Below are 24,979 nucleotides of genomic sequence, written 5' to 3'. Positions count from 1 at the left end.
TGTCTAAGGCAGAAATTCTTCTATGGGAACTGTTGTCCCTTAACAGGAGCCCCCCCCCCCGTGCAAAGCACCCCTTCAGAGCCAGGTGGCGCAGAGACCCCAGCAAAGCTGAAGGTTCCCGTGGTCCTGTGTTGGAGGAATTTTGCCCCCACACCAGCCTCCACCTCTCTCCCTGCCAGCAACTGGGGTGGGGGGTGTCTTTTGGGGAGAGAGTCTCTTCTGCGGGCAGAGGGACAGGGGCTGAGCCCCTGGCAGCCCCCCCCCCGGCTGCAGCGCTGCTGCTCTTCCGCCCTTGAGCCGAGCGCAGCCGGGGCGGGTCGGCCCAGGGGCGCGGAGCCAGCGACCTCTCCAGCGTGCCCGGGGAGAGGCGGCTGGGGGCTGTCTCAGTTCGGGAGCGAAGACGTCGGGGGAGACCTCCGCTCCCGGCCGGCGCCTCCTTCCGCCGCTCCCTCGCGAGCTCAAGCAGCCTTTCGCGCGAGGCAGATTCGCCGCCGGCGCCCCCCCGGCGCCCAGGCCCCTCGGGGTTCCCGAGCCCCCGGCGCCCCAGGCGGAAGAGCCCCGCGGGCGGCGGCGCCTCCTCCTCTTCCCCCTCGACTCGGGCGCCCCGCTGAAGGGCGCGGGCTTACCTGGGCCGACGGCGGCGATGGCGCTCCCTCCGACGGCGCGCCACGGCCAGGCGTGCAGCGGCCCGGCGCACAGGGCGCTCTCCGAGGCCAAGGTGGAGCGCATGGCGAGCGGTGCCAGCGCGCTTCAGCCTACTCAGCTGGTGGGCTCGGCCGGGCGACCCCGTCTGCCGGCCGCCTCCTGGCGGGGGGCCATGGGTCTCCTGGACGCGCAGCAGCAGCAGCAGCAGCGCGCCTCCTCTCCTCAGCCGGCCACTGCCCGACGCCTGCCCGGCCCCAGGTATTTATGGCGCCGCCCGCGGACCCGGCATCGGCAGCGACTCCGCGCCGCCCGAGCAGACGGCCAGGGGGCGGAAGCAGAGCTAGCCCCTCCCCACCCTGCCGGGCCGCGGGACCCCGGCCAGCCCTGCGCTCTCGACGGCCGCCGCCTGTGGCCGGACCGCCCCCTCCGCGCTCGCGCCCCGATCCGGCGGCCGGAGTCCTCTCCCTGCTGGGCTCGCGGAGGGCGAGGAGCGCGCGGGCGGCACGTGCCTGGCCCGTGGCCTCCAAGCTCGCCCGCTGCCTACCGATGCGGGCGAGGACGCTGCTTCCTGGCCAGGGTGGCCCGTCCTCCTTGGCGTCGGCACCCAAAGCCCCGACGGCGTAAGAGTTGAAGCGGGACATCGCCCCCAGACCTCCTCGGGCCGGTTTTCCGGTCCCCCCATCGCAAAGGCCTTTCTGGGCGCCTGCTCTTCCACGGCGGAGAGGGAGGCAGCCTGCCCGCTCAGCACTGTGCCCACCGCGCCAGCCCTCGGCCGGTAACCAAGCTCTGCAGGGCGGCCGGCAGTCACTGGCGTAGATGCTTCGCCCCCCTCCCCCGGCCGCAGTTTTCATTCCTCCCGTCCCGCGTGGCCAAGGTGAGGAGGGCGGGGGTTGGAGTTAAAGGCCGCTCTCGAGTCCAGCATCGCCTGCACCCGGGGCTAAATCTTGGTTTTGCTTGGGTTACAGAAATCTGCCTATTAAAATTGTCTAAATCACTTTTTAAAAAATAAGTCCTTCCAGGCCAAATGCGTATATGTCAATAACTGAGCAGAGTCTTCAAGAAGTGGTTAGAGAAGGGGAGCAAAGACAGGCGATTGGAAAGTCTCTTTTTTCTTCAGCTGATGATGCAGAAGCAGCAGGCAGGTTGGAAAACAGGGAACCAAGGGCTCTCTGTTTCCCAGCAGGTGGATCCTACTCAGGCTTTTTCAGTTTACTTTGTAAATACCTCAGGGCAGGTATGCAGTTACCCAGGAGGGCTAAGCTTTGACACTGTACATGCTTATTGCACAAGAGGCCGATACAGCAGGACTCACTTCTGAGTAAACATCCTTGCTTCCCATAACAATTTTACACCTGTGTTAGACCAGTGCGGGTGGTGGGGGGATCCAAATCAAAATAGCAAAGGCTCCTGTACCCTCTAGTTGGATGGGGCAGAGGGTCTCATGCTGCCTCATGCAATGCCCTTTTCCCCCACAAGGCACTGATGCTTTTTCCAGAGGCCACTCCCCATCCTCCATGGGGTTCTTTTCACTTTCCCTTGCAGGAAGGTTTCCTTCTAAGCATGCAAGCGGGGCAAGGATCAACCACCCCAGGGAGGTGTCCATGTGTCTGCTAGCTGACCTTGGGAAGATAGCATTGAAGACAACAGAACCCTTGGTTAGTTCTGCCTTTGCCACAGGCCTAGGAATGCAATTCCTGGTACTGTTAGGGACCTGGAGTGCCAACAGACCTCATCACCATGACTCAAATCACCTCTTTCCTTCCAGTCTGCTTCATTTCCCCAAACTCCATGCTGAGCTCAGTGTGATTTGGGGTTGCCTCCTTTTTGTCCCTGTTCAAACATTTTAGTTCCAAGCCATCTGCTCCTTTTGTGGCCCCCTTCTGCGCCTTTCCTACTTGACTAAACTGATGCTCCTGCCGTCCACATTGTTTTCTTGGCCGTCATATAGAAGCGGCTTGGCACTGCATTTCTGGGATGTGTTTGGACTTCCTGATCTAGCTCACAGCCTTTCCTGGTGATTTCCCATCCAAGTCCTAACAGCCCCCATCCCCACACCAGCTCCTCTTAGCTTTGAGGGGGTCAGCCAAGTTTGTGTGTGCTCCAAGAAGGGGTCATCAGAACTGCACCTCAAGTTGCTGGATGGCCCCTTTGCCCCTTCTTGTGCAGGGACTGACCGGGCGCAAAAATCATGGGATGCCTCAGGATGGTCCATTATACAGAGGTAGGTCAACAGTCCATTGACTGCTGGATAGTTTCTCGAACTGGCCACAGCTGCTCAGCACTGGAGGAAGAGAAGGTGCTTCTCCATCGTCTCTCATTTGATCTTTCCCTGCCCTAGCCAGAGATGCCAGGAATCGAACCTCTAGGTGCACAAAATGGATGTTCCCTTACTGGGGGCTGCCATGGGGGAGGGAGGGGGAAAAGAGGCACTCTGTATTCCTCAACTCCTGGCAGGGTCCAAGTCAGGCAGCATGGACATCTTTGGCAGAGCTACTGGAGATGGGAGGACCTTCCAGAAACTGGGAGCAAGTTGCAGGCCTAGCGTAAGGGTGGTCTGTCCGAACAGCAACCCCATTCTGACTGCTACTCATCTGCAGCCAAGGCCAGAACATCTAACACGTAAGCAGATACCCTCAGGTCCTAGGAGAGCCAGAATGCAGACAGTGATTGGAGGAGGAGTTAGCTGGCAAGGAGAAAAATGGACAGGAGGCCAAAAACTTGAACAGGCACCCCACTGAATTGCTGCCAAACCCCTTTGCTTAATTGACTCATACTGGGCTACATCCTGACCATCCATCAACCTCCTTCGCCCCAAATCTGATTTTTAAGAGTGCCAAGAGCAGGGGTGTGCCTGAGTGGGCTTACCTTTGCACCCTTTTGATAGAGGGTCAGGATTGCTTTTCGAAGAGCAAAAGCCTCAGCAGGTTTTGCTCTCTGTGTGGGTTTTCTCCAGACAGATAAGCTTGCTGAAGCCCATCCCTTTCTCAGAAGCCTGTTTCCCATCATAACCCTTATTCTAGTGGTATCAGCTTCCAAGACAAGATTGGAACCCTGGATTTAGGGAAAGAGATAGGCGTGCATGGGCCTTGATTTCTTATCAGCCAGTTTCAACAATCCCACAAGAGCAGATGCAGCCTCTGAACAGGACCCAGCAGTCACCCATATGGCCAAACTGGCTGCTGGATGCATTTTTTTGTACTGACGTTATCAAGTCCTTCAGGCTCTTGTGTATGTACAACTGACTGGTCTTGGCTGTTAGAAAGCCAGTTTCAAAGAAATAACCTGGAATCATTCCAAAACAATCCAAATCCAGGGGCTTGGGAAAGACAGCTTGATTCCAACAAAACCCTAACCTAGTGAGACCGGACGACCTGGTTAGAGGCAAGCAAAGATGCCAGGAAGGTTTGTTCAAATTGGCCAGCCACACAGCCAGTATTCTTACTTTATACAAGGGACTATTTCAGTTCAGTGCCAAAGAACTCACAGAAGTGCAACTCACGTTCCACACTTTTTGTGGGGAAGCATTTCCCTCGCAAGAGAAAGACCTTTGTGTCACAAAAGATACCGAACACTGCTGTATTCCTATGAACAAATTAACACTGATTACATGCCATCAAGTTGATATCGACTCTTAGCAACCACATAGATAGATTTTCTCTGTAACGATCTGCCCCCAACCTGGTCCTTCAGGTCTTCCAACGGTTAACATCCAAGATTCCAGCTTAGAAATAGAAGGCCAAATGGGGCAGACATAGAACTCTCTCTCTCTCTCTCTCTCTCTCTCTCTCTCTCTCTCTCTCTCACACACACACACACACACACACACACAGTGTCCCAACACTACCTGTGCTTGGTGCTCTCCATTGGCATAGCTGGGGGCTGCCCTTTCCTGCTTCCGCCTCCTGCTGTCTTAGTCCTATGTTGATGGAGAAGCCAACTTTTTCCCCACCCCTGCCTGAGTCTTCTAGGCAACAAAACACCCCCAGCAGAAGGACTGCCTAGTCAGCTGGGTTGGTGAAAGAAAATAATCCAGCTGGTCCAGAGAGACTTTTATTACAGAACAGACCAATTCAGAAGGCATACAGTCAATTAGGACTATGTAAACCAAAACACAATTAAAAATACACAGTCACTTTAACTGTTTCAAAATCCAAGTATAGAGGAACCCTACAGAAACTCATCCCAAACACGCCCCGTTGGCAGATGCTGGTGGAATAACTTCTCACTGGAAAGCTGGCTACACACTAGCTGCTGACAGAACTTAATAAGACGAGCTGGCACAAGCCAGAGACTGCCACACTACAACATCAGAACCCGTTAAATAAGAACGACTTGCGGCCGATGCCTGAAAAAGCACGTCACAATGGAAGGACACGAGCCCAGCGCTCCTGGAGTTTGCAGCGAAGATGATGGCGTTCCTAGATCCCTGCTTGGCTCTGCAGGCGGCAGAGGCACTAAACTGACGGATAAAACCGAAAGGCCTCTGGAAGCTATCGGAAGTTAAAAAACATCTACAGCTTTCAGTGGCGTGACATGGATGCAGATACTGTCCTGCTTCTAAAGGTTCTGCAAAATCAGGTCAGGAGGATTTTCCATCCATGATGCAGTAGCGATACATTAAGCCAAGAACCAATGCTCCCAGGATGGGGATCAGCCAGACAGTCCAGAAGCTAAGGAGCAAGGAATAAAGGAAAGGTGAGCCATGTTTCCATGAGCAGAAAGATTATTCTCAAAGGCTTGCTCTCAGGGCTGTTGACTATCGCGTGCAAGATGGAACGTTGGCGACAGAGGTGAGGAGACACCAAAGCATCTGCACACAATAAAATCTTGTGCTTAGTTATCATAATCAAGTTCTACGAACTGAAATTCAGCGAGGAGGCTGAAATCTCTAACCCAGCTTTCTCTGTTCCTCTTCACAGCTGCAACCGCTGTAATTCTGGAACTATCAGTTTATTAGCCCAAATACATTCTAGGGCAACGTGGTTTCTTCTGCATGGTCCACCCAAACTACGTGGTCACCTGTTGCAGACACCGGCCCTAGTAAGACACAGAATTTCCCACTGCATGGCATAGTATTATGGTGGCCACCATTAAAGATTGCCAAGGAAAATTCTCAAAAATCACCAGAGAAATGTAAAACGCAAGTGTTTACACTTACATTAGACCCAATTGTAAGGGTCTAAGGTAAGTGCCAGCTGCAAGATGTCAGCTATAGGGCTGCTGTGCCGCCTTCTCTTTGCCACCACCAGGAAAACAGATTCCACTAGTTACCGAATGCCTGAAAGCTTTCTGGTCAAGAGAGGAGGACAGGAGAATGCACAGTTCCAGAGGCTTCTTTTAAAGCCAGGCTGTCAAAAGTGAGTGCATTTCTTTACTTTACAATATTGTCAAAATACTGTACCTTGACTCATGGAATACACTTGGGACCTGGGAAGATAAAAGACACATCCTTATGTTAAGCTGATGTTGCTCAGAGAGCCAGAAAACTCTTCCCATCTTTCTCACTTCCCAGGGGAGAAAGGCCCCCCCTTCCTCTTAGGTTCCCTCCCTTGGTCCATTTATTCTATAGGTCACCGTGTTCCACCACTCTTTGCAATAGGCAAAGTGGGCCTCTCCAAAGGAGAATGTTAAAACTTTCCCAGCCCATTCTAGGAACCAGATACCCATCCTGGTCTTTTCCTCCACTTTACTAGCTGGAGTTTGTGCCACTGCGCACCCAACCTTGCATTTAGCAGCAGCTCAGTTCTAAGGGCTTGGCTTTGGTTCAGAAGGCGAAGGGGGTTAATATGCCTTGTCCACGATCGGCTAAAGGAAGTGGTAGTCTAAGCAACAAAGAAAAGTTTCAAAAGACATCTTAGTGCTGTAAGCTGTTAATTGGTCCCTTACCGACCCTCCTGCAAAGCTGTAAATGCAGTGCCTCCTGAGGAGGCCTGTCCAAAACAGCACAGCTGTTCCCAGGCAAAATCTCTCAGCCTGGTGTGAAGAAAAGCTAATTGTCAGCTTACATCTAACTCCATAATGGGATTCAACTTAGCTCTACCGTAATCCTTTGCTTGGCCCATGGCCCACATCCCGGTCTGTCCTACCAGCTCCAAGTAGTTTACAGGAAGATCTGATCCGACCTTCTCCTTACACCCAAAGGCATCGGATGCCGTCAGTTTGACTAGAAGGCAGCAAGTCATCCAAAACCGAGGCTGACATTCTGTGCCATGCCGTTCTCCCCAGGCTGTTGCGAACAAATGGCAAGAGAAGCCGCTGTCCCCCCCCTTGACAGACAGCAAGATGATGCAAAGGCTATCCCAGGGCGGGGATGGTGAAGGAGAGGTTGGAGGAGCAGGCAGAAGCCAAGGGAGATCCTTTCTCAATGCGAGAATTGTTTCACACTGTAAACATCTACAGCAGTCTGGGAAGCTCCTGACTCTGTATGCTGTGGACATCACGGAGAAGAAATTTGTTTGCAGGTTTGTCCTGTGTGATAGATTATACAGTGAATCACGCTTGAGTTATTTGCAGGAAAATGAAAAGGGGCCTTTTTTTTAGCTGTAGAAGTGGGGCTGTGCCAGTCAAAAACAGGAAGTTTTTTCAAAGGAACACAAGAGGGCCTTTGGGGAGAATTTATTTCTTTGGGGTGTTACAACATAAGAGACCTTCAGAACAAATCTCAGGATGGGAGAACAGCAGCTCAGATAACCTTTCTTTTCCAGCCTCTAGAAGTGTGTCTGCAAGGCCCCAATAATGGCTGCTTTTCTGAAAAACTCTATGACTTGGACCAGGAAGTGTAGCTCTGCTCACACCCACCCCAGAAAACACTACAGAAAAAGGCGAAGGAGCCAAGGACAAATCCAGAGTCTGTGTTCAACCTGTAAGTCAAGCAATGCTTTCATTTTAGGAAAAGCTATCAAATACATTGGCAGGAAGAATGGAGCCAGAAGACTAGAGCCTCAAGAAAACACGAGATGTTTCCAGAGAAGAGTAAGTACTGAAATCCGAGCTATGACCTTGGAAAGGACAAAGGACCGATCTGAGCTGAATACCTCTGGATGGGATGGGTGCTATCTGCCTTCAGAAAGGAAGGTGCAGATGACCTTCGCAAGAAAGGCCCCAACCAAGCAAACAGAAACTGACTGCGTCAACAGATAATCCCAGTGCAAGAGCAGAAGGCAATTAAGTAAAAGACACATTTTTGGGTTGCTGTTCATCACAGATAATGGACATGTATAGAAGGGGAGAGAGTGTAAACTAGAAGCCTTAATGAGAAACCCAGGTTTGTATCAAAGTTGGTTTGATAACAGTTTTGATGACAAAAGCATGATGCCTCTCAAAACTGGAACAGAAAGCACTCAGCTCCTTTACAGCTTCCTCTCAATCTGTGTGTGGCTTGCTGTGTGGTGCAAACCTAGCCTATGTTTGTAATTTATGATTCAATATATGGTGCAAAGACAGAAAACAAGTCAATTCAGTAACCAATTTAAGCAAGTTGTGCAAACACACCCACCGTCTGCTCTGTCTCCTGCCTCGTTTCCTTCTCCTGCCTAACAACATTTTTACCCCCTGGGCATGGCACACCGTGGTTGCTCTGAGGTTCGGCACTGCACAGCCATAAACAGTGCTTCAGACACTCTTTCTGGCCACAGGTCTCCCCAAGACAGCTCCCCTAATGAGCCTGGGAGTGACCCAGCACTTGAGGGACCCAACATTTTCAGAAGGTGAGAAATGCAACTTCAGAGCACCTCCGCAGTCAAGTCCAGGCTGGCAAGCCTTCAAATTTCCCAGCAGTCTATACCATCTTTCCCACGTGCAATGAAGCAAAGACACAGCAACATGAGGATTTATGCTGTAGCAGGAGCCAGCCCATATCTGCATACAAAGAGATATTACTGCTCTTCATGCAAGGGCTCCGCTTTATTCTGTGTTGTTGAGACTTCCCCTGTAGCACCATGTTGTGTTTTGAGTGAGGCACTTTAAGTTTCAGAGAAATTGGAACGTGCTTGGAGAAGAACAACAAGCACAATCTGGAAACTGCAAAGCAAGCCCTATAAAGAGAAACTCAAGGACCTCGAGGTAGGTTGTGCCTCAGGAAGGCCAAAGAGGGATATGAAAACAAAACACCTGAACAGGTGTCCACAGAAGAGGACCAAAACCTGTTCTATATCATTTCAGAGGACAGGACACAGAATACTAGATTTAAGTCAAAGGAAAAAAGATTTCAGTTAAACAGTTTTCAGTTAGGAAAACTTTTCTAACAGTGAGAGCAGTTCAAGAGTGGAACCGATGTCCAAGGGATGTTCAAGGAGGTTAGAAAGATGTCTGCTGGGGTTGCTTGAGTTCAGATTTCTGCACTAGCTGGAGGAGAGAGCTGGCTTCAAGGGCAAACCTGGGAAAAGTGGGAAGGCCTGCCGTTCAGATGCTGCGCTTATGGGCAGTCCTCCTGGGAAAGGCAGATAAAGCGGAAAGGTGGCAGATTCAGGAGTTGGCTGAAGCCAACATGAGATAACTGCCTCGCTCCCAGAAGCAGGGGCCTGTCCCGCATTCCTGTGAGTTGTTACTGGAAAGAAATGTAAATAGGAGAACTGGACTCTGGGAAGTATGATGTATTTCAGTTTCATTCCTTGTTGGCAGCTTCTAGAAATCCAGAAGGACAGACAAAGCATCTCACGGATGTCCCACAAAGAAAGGAGAACCGCTACCATGCCTTGCTTCCCGTAAAAGGATATGGCTACCTCACAACCTTTTCCAGCTGGCCATTAACAGAACGTCAGCCTAAGTTCTATCCAAATCCCACCTAAAGACCTCCGAGAGATTACCACCTACGGCCATATCAAAGGTAACCTGTAATGCAATTCAGTTCTCCCCTTTTCCAATTAAAACTGCATCATCGTACTGTAAGCCATCTCCACAGGAATGGCAGATGCCCTTTGGATCTCAACAATTAGTCCCATCTGTTTATTTTCCTGTCCTCAATGCAGGAATACTAGTCTCAGGGCTGCTTCCCCAGTTTTAGCGAGAATATTTCTCAAAAAGCCCAAGACAGGCTTCAGCACCACTGAGTCATGTAATCAGCCCTCCTAGTAAATGTCATTGGTTCTTGAGACTCACAGATGTGGCGTTAGCTGAACACGCAGAGAAAGGGAGAAAGCCAACAGGGAGCAAGCAGGTAGGGAGGAGGGGAACATGCAAGAGCAGCCGTTTGTTTAGGCCTGGCAAATGAAGAAAACAAAACACACACAAAAGGCAGGCTTGAGGGGGTTTTCCTCGGATGAGAACAGCCTCCAGAGACCCACAACTGCAGCTGCTGTCTGGGACCCCAAAGCGAAGGCAGGGTTTATTTGGGGAAACTGCTGGCTGTTACAGAAAAGGACAACGGTTGCCCGCTGTAAGGACTGCAAAAAGGGCCAGCGGGACAGCCTTGCAGAATAGGAAGAGGAAAGACAGCCCAACTGGGTCAGCTCATCCCCCAGCCCCCTGTCCACCCACAGAGTAACTGATTCTAGGGAGGTAGCAGAACCTGCAGCGGTGTTTTGACTGTGCCTGGAAGCCTTTTCTCAGAAGTGGGTATCAGAGCACTGTGTTTTATACACACCCCATAGCTCTCCACACAGGTAAAACCCCTCCTTTGGTTCTTTGCTTCTGAAAAAGCAAGCGGAGAACCGGGAAAAGTCTGCAAAGCTTAAGCTGCCAAGCCAGAACGAGCCAGGCATATTTACCCCAATGCCACTGTTCCATTAAACTTCCAGTCTGGGCGGATCTAGCACTGAAACTGCTGCAGCACGTTTTATGTTTGCAGGAATAATACCATCAAAGCTCTGCTTCTCCCCCAGAATCATAAACCACAGAAAGGCCCTCGATTTACAGCCTCCAATATCACTGATGGGGAGGGGCTCTTGTACAAGGCTGTTTTCAGCTCTGGCCTCACCTTAGGCCCCTTGTGAGAAACCCAAGGCCGCCCCCCCTAACTGAAAGTTGATGACACTCTCAGGACAAGTTCAGTGAGCTACAGGCTGGGACATCATGCTCATCCCAAGCCTTTGTTGACACAAGACAGGGAGGGACAGGAAAAAAGAGGACAATTACAAACTGGGCTTCAAGCTAAGCTGCAGAAAGGTTTTATTCCCTTGCTGCAAAGAGCTGAACCCTGCTCATCACAGAGTGGCTGGGGAACCCATAGCACTCTACCCAAAGGGAAGCGGTATCTCAGGTACCCCCCAGCAGAAAGGCTACCCTGCAACACCACTGAATGTACCAGACATGCCACAAGGCCTCCTCCTGCTCCCTCTGCCGCAAGGCAGGGCATTTGTGAGGAACCAGGAAGTCCCGACTCCTCCATCAAATGCCAAGAGCCTTACCCAAGGACCTCTGCCCCAGAAGTTCTTCTCCTATTAAGTCTTCAGCAGCCCTGAAGCTCAAGCAGACCAAGGACCATCTGTCCCTCCCGAAGGCCCACTAAGGCAAGAAGACAAAGCTCTTTCTCCTTGGCGGCCCTCAAGAACGGGTACTCAGAATTCCGCTGCCTCTGGACACAGGGATCCAGTCACGACAGGTTCCTGAGCCCCTGGGCAGTTTTCCTTCCAAGGTAGAAGGCAGACGGGCAGCATCCCTGGCAAGATAGAAAGATGCTGCCTGCAGAAAAGAGGAGTGGCTGACAAGCCACTAATCGGTGGCCTAGTGCTAAGGAAGATCTGCCCTTCTGGAAAGAAAGCCACCGCCTTGATCCGAAGCATCCTGGCCAGCGGTGCAAGTGTAGTTCTCCCCCACTGTGGCAGCTCCTCACACCTCCGCCAGATGCAACAGCTCACCCAGCTGAAAACAAGTGTCTGTTCTTCCAGCATCTTTTAGGCGCTGAAGGATACTTCCCTCTTAGAATGAAAGGGAAAACACACTACCAGCATTGGGCCTTACCTTGGAGGCATCAGGTTTGCGATCATCCTGTTGAGAGAAGGAGAAAGAAGGGGAGACCCTGGTTACACGCCTGGGGAAAACAGCCTCTCTGCCTCTTCTGAAGGAGCAGCTGAGCTCCTTGGGAACCCGTGAAGACCCCAAAGAGGTGTTCAGGCGGCTGCCATGGGAGTCACCATGCGCACACGCCTGGATTCACAGCACACAAAACCCTCCACAGGGAGTTTGGTGGTACCTAATAATATTCTGTCCTATGTTTATTTAAAAGATTCATATGGCCGCCAATCTTAAGCAACTCTGGGCAGCTAACAACATATAACTGAATGATTTTAAAAGTAAAATATAGGAAATCAGTGCAATATAAATCGGAATACAGTAAATCTACCTGTACACAAATACACTTAGAAACATCAATTCTGAGTAGAAAAAATACAAAAATATACTGAATCTAAATCACATCGTCTTTTGTGATAACCACTGTTAAGTGGTTCGCTTAACAACATATTAGCCCTGAAGGAAAAATACCACAGAGAAAATGAAAAGTCTTTCAATAAGGGATAGAAAACAACAAAAGGCATGCTCCACTTATTTTCATAACTATTTTGATTGATACATGCCAGCTTAGCCATTTATTTCAGGATCCCCTCTGGAGAGATGTGGGTAAAGCATCAAATCTGGCTAATGAGACCATCCTTCTCTGCTTGTAAAGCATGACTTCACTTGAGTAACCTGCTCATAACTTATGAGAGAAACTCTGGGGAGATGACTTGGCCTACTAAACAGGAATTCTCAGACAAACCAAGCAAAGGATGAAGTGCTCCCAGGGCCATGGGGACACTATGGTTCAGAAAAGGAGCTGCTCCCCAAAGAGGAAACCTTTCAGCAGAAATACCACAAGGATTCCAAATTTATCTTCTGAATAGGACTTTACCGGATGGACCTCTCCTATGAAGTACTGCTTAAGCATCTCTTTAGCGTCCATGGAGTGGCCAACATCTTCAAAGTTCTCTGTAGCATCTCTACCAGCTTGTTGAAGCAAAACCTTATCTCCACCTGGATGCTAAAAAGGAGAGAAACTCTGAGAAAGAGCAGTAACGAGAGAAAAAACAGCCATTCTCTCTTTAAGTTATAAGGAACTGGCAGGTATTCAATATTTTTCCCACTGAGGATCTAGGAACACTTTACCATGAAATAAAACCCATTAAACGAATGCAACAGGACCTATTTCCTAACTGACTCTTAAAAGCTTGCATTCTATTAACGCAACCCCATCAAAGTCTACTCAGAAGCAAGCCCTTTGAGTTCCATAGAAACTCTCTGAGGTAAATTCATATGTATATGCCATGTCCTTTCTGGGAACTGGCTTGAGAAAACCCAGCCTCCATCAGCCAAGCACCTAGATACTGGCAACATTACAGAAATAGACAAGGGGGTCTCCTCCAGACATCTAGTCTTAAAACCCCATTGGTCCCCAGAAACATGGCCAGAACAAGGAATTGTGGGAGCTGTAGTTCAACGATGTAGACAACACCATTGCCTTCCCATGCAGTTCTGGTAACTTGGGGAGGAGTTTGCTTCTCTTATCTCTGGCCAGATTAACGATGGTATGTTGAGCACACTTCTGTGTTTCAGGAAATTTGCAAGACTGCTTCGGCCTATTATTGCCCCTAATATTTTCAGGGTGACAGAAGCTCACTATATGCTCAGGATTTAGCTGCTCAAAATTCTCAGTGGCTCCCAAGGTGCTGGATGCGGGCAGGGGCTTTGGCAAGCAGGTTGTCAGGCTGCCGTGCATTACCAAGCAAATACTGCGTGGCACAACGGCTGCAAGGGAAGGCTCTCTGCTCTGCTGGCAGAATGCCCAGAGTTTAATCCTGGCTCGTTCCCTCAGGAAGATGGAGGGAAGGCCTCCCTCTGACTGAGAGGGCCAGAGAACTGCTGCCCAATGAAGTTGATAACAGCAGGGCAGGCAGGCAAATTGCCTAGCATGCTGGAAGGCTACTTATAGGATCTTTCCAACTGATGTTTGGCTTCCTGCTTCCCTCCCTCCCCCCCCAGGGAGCAGATGCCATCAGCTGACAGCAGAACAGGAGCCAGACAGCTTGTCGGGTCAGTGAGTGCAAAGCGGGCAAAACATGCCCAGACACACCCTCAGCAAGCTGCAAGGAACCCTGTGGTGGATTTTGCTCCCAGGGTAAAACTCCTCCAAGGGTGAGGCGGGGAGCAGAGGTTAAGGGAATAATCTCTGATTGACGTCATTAGTTTCCCCCTGTGGCAGATTTCACATTTTTACCCAGAGAAATACAGAAAGCGGTGTGGACATAGGGGAAGCAAGGAGATATGGACAGCACACAACAAGGGCTCCATCTGCGCCACTAGCAATTGACTTCCCTTTGCTTCTGTGGCCTTTAAAGCGAAGGATGTTTATCCCAAGACATTCAACATACTCCTCTGCATTGCTCAGATTAGACATGAGCCTGACAAGCTCCCTGGCTAATTTATTTATTTATGTGATACAATTTTGGTGCCACCCGACTCCGGGAAGCTCACAATGTAAAAACATTCTTAAGTTGACTTCCACTTCACTGGAAGAGGCCAGGATGTCACAAGGACTTCTATTCTTGGTACCGCCTTACAGGCTGCTGCTGTTCCTGACGGCTTAAATAATCCAGCTCAACAAGAGGCGTAATTGGATGTACAAAAAGATTGAGAAATTGGATTCATCAAGAGCCAAGGGATCTTTCAGGCAGAGTAATATTTTCTTTAAGGTTTACACGTTCCATCAGCATGCCACGTTGGAGAGCATGCCATGTCCATTCAGGGTTGCAGGAGCTTTGCTTCCTGGCTTCAGGCAACAGCGATTCAGATCCGCCCGCCTGGCTCCCAGGGTCTTAGACCCACTCAAGAGCGGCAGAGGCTCCAGAGTTAGGGTTGAGCGGGCTTCTCCCTTCTCCGACCTCCGCCCTGCAAACATTCTAAACGCCTGCTTCGGATCACAGGCAGCCGAGCCCTTCCCCGGGTACCCTCCTGAGGAGAACTGGGATGCCCTGTCGACTGAGACCTGACTGGCACTGACCTTATATTATTCCCAGCACCGGTTAAATTCTTTATTTGCTGAGGCATTTTGACTGCGCTCGTGTTGACTAGGTGGCTCTACCGTTTCGGCAATCTGTAGACCGTTATCATTTTATTTAATTATTGTTTTGCCTCGAGATAGTTGTATTGGTGCTTGAAATATAGGCAAGCCAGGAGGCAGCTGAAGATACCCCTATGAATGGATGGATGGATGGGACCGACAGGCCGCTCTTGGGCCATTCAGGACTCTGATTCTGGTCCCTCCTTCCTTCGGGCGACTGCGCTGCCAGTCCAGCGCTGAACCTCCTGCCGCATTTGCCGTGACGCAACCTTATAAATATGGCCCCAAACAGAAGACCCCCCCCCACCGCCACCGAAAGGTCTGCTTGCGTCCGGCTCGCCCACCGCTGCTCCACAAGCCGGGCTGCGGAAAGGATCCCTGGCGCAGGAGGCGAGGAGCCTGCGGCGGCCCTTCGCGAGCCCAGCCCGGAGAGGCAGCGAGCGCCGCGGGGGTCCGGCCTCGCCCTCGCCGCCCCAGCGGGCAGCGGGCGAAGGGGCGCCCGCCGCAGCCCGCCGGCGGCCCCGCGCTCTCCCCGCGGCAGGGCTGCCGAGGGGCCGGCGGAGCCCGAGGGGCGCGTCCGGCACCGCCCGCGGCAGCTCCGGGGGCGCCGTCTCCAGGCCGCGCCCTGGGCGGGCAGCCGGACCGGGCTCCGCGCGGCGCCGGGCCCTCGGGAGGGCAGCCCGCCGCGGGGGAGCCTGCACCGGCCGCCGCCGCGCCGCCCCACCTCGTCGAGGAAGCGGGTGACGTCATAGACGCGGTCGTGGATGACCAGCCAGGCCTCCTCGTCGGTGCTGCGCTTCGCCACCTCGGCCAGGGTGAAGAACGGGCCGGCCGCCCCGGGGGCCCCGCCGCCGCCGCCGCCGCCGCCGCCCTCTCCGGCCGTCCCCATCCGGGCCCTCCCGCCTCGCCGGTCGTGGCCCTGCGGAGCCGCCGTCGGCCTCTCCTCGCTCGGCCAATAGCCGCCGCGCGCCGCTCCCGAGGCAGCCAATCGAGCGCCGCCCGACATACGGGTCTTTCGGGAGGAAGTGACGTCGCTCGGGCGGCTGGTCTGGAGGCCCCCGGAACCGGCCCGGCCCCCCCGCGCGCGCCTCGGCCTCGGCCTCGGCCGCCCGGTGCCCGAAGCGGAGGCGCGAGCCAAGCCGAGGTCGTGGTGGCTCCGGAAGGCTACCGGGCGGCAGACGAGCGGGGCCGAGGAGAGTCCCCGGAACCCGACCCGCTGCTGGCGGCGAGCAGCCAGCCAGCCAGTCGCCCCGGCGGGCCTCCGCCCGATCGTCCCGGCGCCGAGGGCTGCCAGTGGAGGCCGGGGCGCCCGAGCCGGTCCCCAGGGCAGCGACGCGCGGCTGGAGGAGCCGAACCGCCTGCTCCCGAGTCTCCGCGTTACGGAAGTCGCGCGGCTTCGGCAGGACTTGCCGTATTCATCGTTACGGTGACGAGTTATGCGAGCAACGCGCGGGCGGAAGGTGGCGGCGGTTATACGTTCATCCCGCCTTTCTACCGTACAACTCAAGGTGGCGAACGCGCCTGGAACTCCTGCGTCCTGTTCCCCCCCACAACAGCCCTGCGAGGTGGGCTGGCCCAAAGCCGCCCTGCCGCCTCTCGCGCCTGGGAGAGGCCTGGAACTCGCCGCCCCCGTTTCTGGGCCAGCAGCTCCGCCGCCGCCGCGCCAAACCGGCTCTCCAGTGAGATAGCAGGAGATACGGACTAACCCTCCGGGTGGTCCTTATTTTTGCAAATGCGCTGGCGGCCCGGGCGGCTGGATCTCGGCGTTCTGCACGTGGCCCCTCTGTTGAGCGAGGTGCATAGGAAAGAAAGCGGGCCCAGCGGGTTCGCACATGAGGTATATGAGCCGTGCAATGTCTGCGATTAAAAAAATGGTCTGATTATTCCCCATGGACAGTCTTGCCTTCCTGTTCTTTGTTTAGTCAGTCACGGGAAATATTTTCGGGTGGGGGACAGCGTGTGTGGAAAGCCATCATTTTCACAGGAAATGTGCACTCCTCTTTATTTTCCAGTCAAGCGAGTTCGGCCACATGAGCTGGAGGCTGGCCCAGCAGCTTCTTCATTTATTTACCATCAGGTTACAGAGAGTTGGAATGGGGTGGAGATAACGATAGGCCAGAGATACACAATCACAATGCAGACCTATCTGTGTGGTGGCTCCATCTTATCTGGGGTAATAAAAACAAAAAATGTAGGTAGGGTAGATTGGTCACTCCCTTCGTGTGTTGAAAGGTGACACAAGCGTTACCCTGAGCTTCTGGAAAACTTGTGATACATGGATGGAATTTGGGGGAATCAGGGGAATTTATTTCCCCTTCTGACTTTCAAGCAAAGTGATAGATTTGCTTTACAGGTATCTATGTGCCTGCTCATTCACTGGTTCTATGCATAAATCCATCCGATACCTATTTCAGTTGAGTGTGAACATGAATAGGAGCTGTGTTCCCTCTCTAGTGACACTTCACTCCCCGCATGAAGTCTGCAATGGTTTCTGGGCTCCAGAGTAGCTTCTCAAAACAGGATCTCTTAGAGCAGCGGTGCAAAAAGGGGGCCCAGGGGCTGCTCAGCATCCCACTGACGGAGGCAAACATGAATCGTTATTTGTTTTTGGAGGGTTTGGGGGAACATTAAGGGGAAAACCTGGTGCTTTGAGCCTTGCAATCCTTAAGGGGCTACTTCATCCCAGCCCTACCTAGAGATGTTGCCAGAATGCGAGCCTGCGATTGCTGGGTCCTCCGCCCTTGAGACCACTTTTCCCTTGGAGAACAGCTGTACTGTGGGAAAGCCAGACCGCAGTGCCTGACCAGAAGTGGCAGTTGCACACAAGATTCTTGCACAGACAGCACTTCTGCGCAGCAAGAAAGAAAGACTTTGTGCCTTGTATACGCACAAAGCAAACAGGCATGATGTGAGTTGTATGAGTGCAACTAGTGTAGATCTGTGTGTCCGTGCGTCTGTTACTAACCAAATGCAGTCACAATGAAACCTGAGCAGCCATGGGTCTATGGGGAGTGTGAGCTGAACTGAACCCTTTCCTCATGCAATTAATGTCCGGTTTGGCCCTTACCTTAAATGGTTTACAGGATCTCTTATGCTACCAAAGGCTGCTTAAGCACCTTGCCATTTTTATTTTTCGCTGACACTACAGGCTTTACCAATACCCTCAGCGTGATAATGAACTAGGATCTGCCACTGCTTTTCAGCAGCTAAGTCCAACTATGGCCTTACAGCAAAGGACTGCGGCTTGTGGTATTTGGCTGAATACCACAATGTGTTAACTAACAAGTTCACGTGCAGTGGGACTTACTGGATAGTAAGCATAGTAAGAGCCAGTCAGTATACAGTAGTGGTCAAAAGTGCTGGACTAGGAGCAGTGAAACCTGAGTTCTAGTCCTCCCTTAGGGACGGAACCTAAGTGGGGGGCTTTGGGCCGATCCCTCTTTCACCCTAGGCTCTCAAATCAGAAAACACCCCAAAAGAGAGTACTGGCAACCCCCTTCCCAAAACTTTGCCAAGAAAGCTGCATGGACCAGTCATGTAGTTACCAAGAGCCACGGCCCATAATGTGAAGGAGCACGAGGAGCATGGCTAAGGTTCACAGGGTATCCTGATGCCGCTATGGCCCTTGTGGCAAGTACACGGCAGGGTCAGTTTGCTGTTCCTGTGATGCCTGGAGACATGCAGATTGCTCCTTGGTGACGTTGCAATGCTGCTTTGCCACTCAATCCACAGCTCCAGCCAAGAAGTGCCCAGAACTACCACCAGGCGGCATTCCCTGTCCTAGGGCCTGGCTGTGGCATCTCTGCATTTGCCAATTACGGGGATGCTTGTAATTTTCCTTTTTTGTTTTTTGTGGCTTCCCACCCACCCACTTTTACAGTAACTGGTGCAGAAGGCCAGGCGCACGAGACCACTGTAATGTGCAGATCTTTCTCCTGGAATGTTTTCTTTCATCTCTAATCACAGCACTGAGGCTCATAAATCAGGCAGTCAAGACTAAAAGCCAAACAAGAAGCATAATTTGCTTCTTCCTGGCCCCTGTTGTTTTTGGCACACCGAAACCAGAGACTTTCCCCGATGATGACACTGTGGGGGAATGTGGGTGAGCAAACGTCAGCCTGGTGGCTCTCCCACCTCCTCTGCTCTCTTTCAAGACATGCCAAGAGATCATCGGAGGCTGATGGAGAGAACAGAGTGGACACGTGCCTTTGCTGAAGAACAAGCCGTGTGCTTCAGGCATTGCTTGCCCAGGAGCAACAGGAAAGGCCGCTACTTGATGCTGGGAATCGGGCTTCAGGCAATGAAGTCCACTGCTTGCCTATTTATCTACACATCTTTACACACGTGTTTAACCTCACACATGTGCTGCTTGAAACCAGTGCTCCCTAGTGGGCCAACCTTGTGCTGAACAGTCCACTTCTGAAGGGCTCTCGGGTCACGTACCCAAAGGTTTGCCGTTGTTGACTTTCCAGAATTAGCTGCCTCTGAGCATCACACTCAGCAGGAGGCACTGGAGTTATCTACTCATAGCTGTCCCCATCTGGTGGGATAGACAGAACTTTATTTAATAACAACCACCTGCACCTAAACATATACACTAGCGTATATACATTATCTTCATTTGCATTACCTTTTGATCCGATGTATCCCCTCACCCCCTTTGGCGAATGGCACCTGAGGTCCAGGAGAAGGGAGGGAAACAGCATCAGTGGCAATGAGTCCTTCAGATTATAACATCTAGAATGTTGTTCTCAAACTGGAGGGCAACATTTAACTTGTCAGTGTGCATCATAAAATCAAATGGCATCTTTTCTACTTTGTTCCTTTTAACACGCAAGTTCTACAGTCCCATTAAACCTGTCATAAACAATTTATTGTCCAGTTAAGAAATTACTCAGAAGCTACATATTTTTAGTGGAAATATTAACTTTGACCAAAGTTAAGCTGCTGGTAATAATCTCCACAACGTAAACTCAGCCTCTGGTACTTGTAAGGGGAAAGGTGAAAAACCAACTTCCTCTCTTTTTTAAACGATATCCGTTTTCCTAAATGGCATGAAAGTGCCTCTGCTCGCTTTACCATAATTTTCCACTTGCCCTCCTCTTCTCTGAATGTTTCCTGGCATTTCCTCCTCCTCCTCCAAGAGGGAGTTTCTGTAATGCCCAAGAGATACTGAAGGAATTAACTCCCACTTCCTTTCCTTGAATAGCCACTGGGTACAAAGGTGGTGGTGGGAGCATGCAGGAGAAACACGGATCCTATCCGGATGCCCAAGTAGGATGGCACATATTGTATGTTGTTTCTCTAGACTTCTCCCAGAGAGTTAGAGGGAAACCAGCTCTCCAGAAAGGCTGCAGCAGTTTCCACAATGACTTCTGCTTCATCTACAAAAGCCAAAGCTACCGCAAAACCTGCCCCAGGGTCCCCCAGAGGTTGAGACTGCAATACCCAGAACAGGAGGCACCAAGTGTCTGCAGGCAGAGCTGCCTCCACGCTAAGAGACAGCCGATTATCTTGCTTGTTGCAAGTTTAGTTGCAATGAGCGTTCCAACAGACTCTGCTATCAGGAGGATCCAGTGACTGAGACTGATGGAACAAACTGAAGCGTGTTTCTAATGATCCCAAAATAATCACCCACAACACAATGTGTATACTGGACACCTCAGAGAATAAAACATTAAATTGGTTAACTATCAACTTCATTCTGCTGGAGGTGTAAATTGATGAAGGGACATTTACATATCTTTTTTTAAATTTATCAAATTTGTCACCACCCATTTTGTTGAAACAACTCTGATGTGGGCTTGCCCCATAATTGTCCCACTTCAGTTTAATATCTTGAAGTTTTTAATATGGTTTAAAGATGTGAATGTGATTTTCAATTCTGCACCAAACATTTGGAATGTATTATTCTATGAAGAATAGTTGGGTATGACAAAAAAAAGAGTGTTCTTTTACACTGGAAAGACAGTGCCACTCTGTTACAATCTTGGACAGATGACAGGGGTCCACTTTTTGCTTATGAACCAGTCCTCTCTTGATGTATTAAAACTGGACTCTGGACCCCTTTTAATCACAGTAGGCCTGGGCAAGGGTTGGAGACAGCCTTGGTCGCTCCGAAGGAAGATCTTCACCAGGACTCAGGTGCAAGGAACGGGGCTCTCTTGGTCCTATGTGATTAGGTTCTATTGACGTGGACCACCCAGGAAGGCTGAGTTGGGGGCACATCCTGGAATGGTTCTGCCTCTTCCTGGGCTAGTGGGTGTTGTAGTCAGCCTGCTGGGTATGTCTCAGTTGAATCCCACAGAGTTCAGTCCTCTCCCCACTACTTTTCAGTACCTATACGAAACCATCAATTCAGGCTGGAAGTTGTGATCCAGTCTGTGAAGAGCAAATGGGATGAAACAGGCTGACATTAGAGTTGCTATCTGTCCAAAGGCCATCTGGCTTTCTGGCTGCGCCAGGTTTAACTCTATTCTGGAGCCTCCACAAAATTCCAGATGTAGCCAAATTAACTGTTATACATCAGGAGGATGCCCGTGACCATTTTATCTACAGTTCCCTTTCTGCAATTCCCAAGTTCTGTTTTGCTGCTGCTGCTGCTACAGTCTGCATTGAGCAAGGGCATCCATATGTAAAGGAATGCAGGGCTGACCTTGGGGAAGGCAGGAGAGGACCGGCAAAAGAGATTGCAATCCTGAGAAAGCAAGAAGTATGAGAAAGAAACTCAACGTAGTTTTTGTTTAGTGTAAGATGGGACAGAGAGGGACTTTGGCAGGCTGCCACAATTCTGTTATCCTACCTTACTACAATCAAGAACATTCCTGGAATCCCTGGCAAGTCTGCTTTTTCACCTGGGCTACATTGAAGGGCCAAAAGAACAGAAGGATACCCAGCATGGCAGGTGAAATCTCACCTTCTTAGGGAGGCTGTCAGAAGTCCTGGGAGATCTTTCTGAGATTTTGCAGTGCCTGGCCTGGGACTGCTGCTGGAAGAAGGGGGAGAAGTCTCAGTCTAAAATAGGCAACGTAAGGAGACAAGGAAAACTGAAGGCTACAGCGCACCGACCATCCAGCCCCTCGCCAGATAAATCTAGCGTAAAAAAAGGGCCGCACGTCCCACGGAGGATCCAGAGGCTGAGCGTGAGCGAGGCCCAAAGTCAGTAAGCAGCATCTGCAAGACACGCTGGGACAGCAGCAGATTGCATGGCCAGCGAGGAGAGGAATGAATCGGGAAGGAAGACGTGAGTGGAATGTGGAGTTCTGATGGTACAGGCCACGTCCTGCCCAGGTTAGCCTTTGGCCCCTGAGAGAGAAGATCAGAGGGAGGGAGGGAGGGTAGGGAGAGCAGATTAGGCCTGGTCTTGCAGTCTTTCTAAAAGACATGCATGGTTTAAGGAAGAAGAAGCCCATATTTTATATCTATCAGATCAGAATAAGGTGTGCGAGTGTTCTGGGGGATTCTATGATTTTCCTTGCTTAGTTCTCCCCGAACCCTGATGCTATCAATATCCCTAAGACTGTATAACATCAAAGATAATATGCCCCTTGATCTGTGCAATTTCTGTTATCTGCAAAAAGAATCTGCTGCCGAAGGGGAAACCCTCAGAACCACCAATTAGCCCCCCCCCCCACTACCATTTAGCATTACAGGCAACTGAAAGAGTTGTGGCAACACTTTGTTTCCATTTCAAAAGGGTGAAATATCTCACAAGCACAACTGGTTCACCTTGGGCACAGGAACAGGTTTGTGAAACTGGTTTTATGACACAGATCATGACTTGTGCTCTTAACCGCAGAAGATCCTGTCGGGGGAAGGGGGACTTGGTGTCTCCTGCTCTGAGAAGATGTTTCCCTGGGCAGCTGCATGTGGACAGACCCTGTAGGAAGAGAGGATACGCTTTTATTAAATCTGCAGTAGTGCACCACAAAAGCTCCACGTGCTGTGGCCAGGGCTGTGGCTAGGTAGGGAAGGGCTACTCAGGCCCCCAAGCGACTCTGTCCAGTACGGCCAAATCCAAGAGGCCTCAGAGAAGCTGCTTCTATTTGGATCAGGGCAGTTTGCTTCGCAGCCACGGTAAACAAGCCAGCGCATAACTGAGCCCCAAAGGAGCAGAACAGAGACTCCCCAGTGGGCTAAGGGAAGCCAGCTGCCCCAAACTTACTCTGAGCACCTCCTGCAAGCTCCCTTTTGGGCCGTTTGGTGCTGAACAATGCTCTTCTTCCTTAAGGAGACCGCAGTGCCTCTTTTTATACGCTACACGCAGAAAACAAGGGCCATCCTTCTCCTCCAGAGCGATCTGCTTCTGTTCAGCTGCATCTGTGTGAGAAGAGCCCCCCCGCTGCACAGCCCAGGAGGGCGGGGCCCCTGCTGCAGGCAGCTTTGTGATGCAGCCCACACGGGCCTCCTGGCTCGCTCCTGCTTCAACCCAGGTTGGCCCAGGAAACCGGAGAGCTTTACTTGGGACTTCTCCTTTCAGAAGAGAGCGAGACCCAACCACGTGTCTGCCAGAATGCAACTGCCCCCAGTTCACTTCAACCCATTTGCCAGCTCCCCAAGGCCACAGGATGCTTCTGATGGCATATCTGGCTGCAGTGAAGGGGCCCCTTCCTCTCCCAGTGAGTCCCAAAGCCCCTGATTCCCATAGCTCCTTGGCCTGGGATTGGGGAACCCTATGCCCCTTCCCTGGGCAAGCTGTGCTCCAAAATGGGGTAGGGAGGAGGGGATAAACAAATACCGAATGGCAGCTCCGACGGGGCACTGCTAGCTGTGCCATTAGGGCTAGTGGGGCCCCCAGCACAGCATCCCGTGTGGCCCAGCGGCAGAGACCCCTGGAAGTGCATCTCCTTCGCACTGAGCTCAGGCAGCCACTACGAGTACAACGTTCCCCTGGGCCCAAACGGTTGCCACTCGGAACATTTCCCAAGTTCCCAACCATTTCAACGCTCTCCTTGCACTTTGGTTCTTCTTCCCCTCTGCCCACAGCAGCTCCAGGAGTACAGCAATGGCCTACTGCTGGCCCCAGGGACTGTGAGCCAGCGACGGAGATGACCAGCGAGGTGACAGTCACACGCTTCCCACAACTAGAGAAGGAGCACCAGTGCGGAGCGTGGGCAGCGTGGCAGGCGCTAACGATCCTTTGGCATAACCAATTCTGTGCAGCCAGAACTCCCGGAGTCCTGCTCTTGCCTCCTGGCCAGGTGAACAAGAAAAACAGTGCCCATCCGCCACTTACTGCTGGCAGTGCCCTGCAGGCAAACGCTCCCTGCAAATGGCTCTCGGATGCCCTCTTGCGGATGCAGTGGAAACAGGCTCTACCCGGAGTAAAAGACGACCTCAAAGAACTGGGCTGCACCACACTTCCTCATGCAGAGCCAGTCCCTTTTCTGAAAGTTTTTTCAGGTAAGAAAGAGATGGAAGTGCTGAGAAAATAGTTGGGCAGAAAATGGAGCTTTACACTGCCCAGAACCTCGGCCCGTCTTACCTAAAAGGCCAACTGATCTCACAGCCAAACCTCCTTCTGAGCTTTTAAGGTGACACAGCAACCTATCCAAAAGAAGCAGACCGCCTTGGCTCCCTGCCATCCCCCCCCCCAGAGCACGCAAGAGCCGAGGCAAAGCCACGGACGCCCACGGGACCAGAAACCGGCTGCTCCGCTACGCTTCTGGCTCCTAAATCCGCCTCCGTCTTGACCGAAGTTTTGGCAACGGAAAAAACAGGTCGTGAACCAGCCCAAGACAGCAGTTCAGCCCTAAATACAAGAGAAGAGTTACCCAGCACAGTTACCCCGAGAAGCATCGCAAATTGTCCACCGATACTGGATGCTTCTCACAATACCGCGTAGGAAACCGTGCTCGTCCACCTAAGTAGCCCAACCCGAATCAACTGGCCGCAAACGCCTCGGGCTTACGTCCGTCGTTATAAACCGCGCCCCAGCCTTTGAGGTTGCCGGGCACGCCGCGGAGCTTTGTACTCCATTTTCACCACGGGGGCGACGCGGATTACTTTTCTCTTGGGCGGGCTTGCCTGGCGCACGCGCCTCGAGCATCCGAAAGCCGGTCCCGGCCCCTCCGAACCGCCGCAACGGACCCACCCCCGGGACAAGCGGCCCCCGCGGGGACGACGCGCCCGCTCTTCGCCCGCGGCCGGGACGGCGCTTCCGCGCTCTCCGCCTTCCGAGCCTCCTGCGGGACGCAAGCGAGGCGCGCGGCGGCGGCCGGTCCTGCGTCCCGTCCCCGGGCAACACCGTGCAGGGGGGATCTCGCCGGGCGAGGCCGGCGTTTAAGCGGCGGAGAGGCCCGGCTT

The 24,979-nt window shown here is 52.1% G+C and overlaps 3 protein-coding genes across 9 annotated transcripts in view; all 3 read right to left on the bottom strand.

Annotated features, from left to right (window-relative positions):
- NFAT5 (nuclear factor of activated T cells 5) overlaps positions 1 to 2,510 on the bottom strand; it is a 50,144-nt gene extending 47,634 nt beyond the window's left edge. The window contains exon 1 of the mRNA XM_088136304.1: positions 627 to 2,510. Coding sequence (XP_087992430.1) covers positions 627 to 729 — 103 coding nt within the window. The 5' untranslated portion in view covers positions 730 to 2,510. The remainder of the gene's footprint in view (positions 1 to 626) is intronic.
- Positions 2,511 to 4,682: 2,172 nt separating this feature from the next.
- On the bottom strand, positions 4,683 to 15,644 carry CYB5B (cytochrome b5 type B). Its single transcript, XM_088136328.1, has 5 exons — positions 15,399 to 15,644; positions 12,470 to 12,598; positions 11,542 to 11,568; positions 6,047 to 6,072; positions 4,683 to 5,315 (listed from the first exon to the last, which is right to left on the bottom strand). The coding sequence occupies exons 1-5, from the start codon at positions 15,561 to 15,563 to the stop codon at positions 5,225 to 5,227; spliced, it is 438 nt and encodes a 145-aa protein (XP_087992454.1). The 5' UTR covers positions 15,564 to 15,644; the 3' UTR covers positions 4,683 to 5,224.
- A 3,553-nt stretch (positions 15,645 to 19,197) lies between these two features.
- LOC107326392 (uncharacterized) lies at positions 19,198 to 24,630 on the bottom strand. Of its 7 annotated transcripts, none has more exons than XR_015795316.1 (4): positions 22,839 to 24,630; positions 22,403 to 22,553; positions 21,591 to 21,979; positions 19,199 to 21,083 (listed from the first exon to the last, which is right to left on the bottom strand). XR_015795316.1 is itself a non-coding variant. In XM_088136319.1 (4 exons), the coding sequence occupies exons 1-3, from the start codon at positions 23,610 to 23,612 to the stop codon at positions 21,607 to 21,609; spliced, it is 981 nt and encodes a 326-aa protein (XP_087992445.1). In that variant the 5' UTR covers positions 23,613 to 24,630; the 3' UTR covers positions 19,199 to 21,083; positions 21,591 to 21,606. The 7 variants fall into 7 exon arrangements, 5 of the variants coding, with proteins under 5 accessions (XP_087992448.1, XP_087992445.1, XP_025029261.1 ...); XM_088136319.1 differs by having other exon boundaries at positions 21,591 to 21,662; XM_025173493.2 differs by having other exon boundaries at positions 19,199 to 21,055; positions 21,591 to 21,662.
- Between the last annotated feature and the right edge of the window lie 349 nt (positions 24,631 to 24,979).

The sequence above is a fragment of the Python bivittatus genome, unplaced genomic scaffold, assembly GCF_059951505.1.
Source record: "Python bivittatus isolate LINGU-HERP-01145 unplaced genomic scaffold, Pbiv_v1 ctg000190_np1212, whole genome shotgun sequence".
In the NCBI taxonomy this organism is placed as follows: domain Eukaryota; kingdom Metazoa; phylum Chordata; class Lepidosauria; order Squamata; family Pythonidae; genus Python; species Python bivittatus.
Note: the sequence above shows the minus strand (reverse complement) of the source record. Positions and strands in the feature narration are given on the sequence as shown.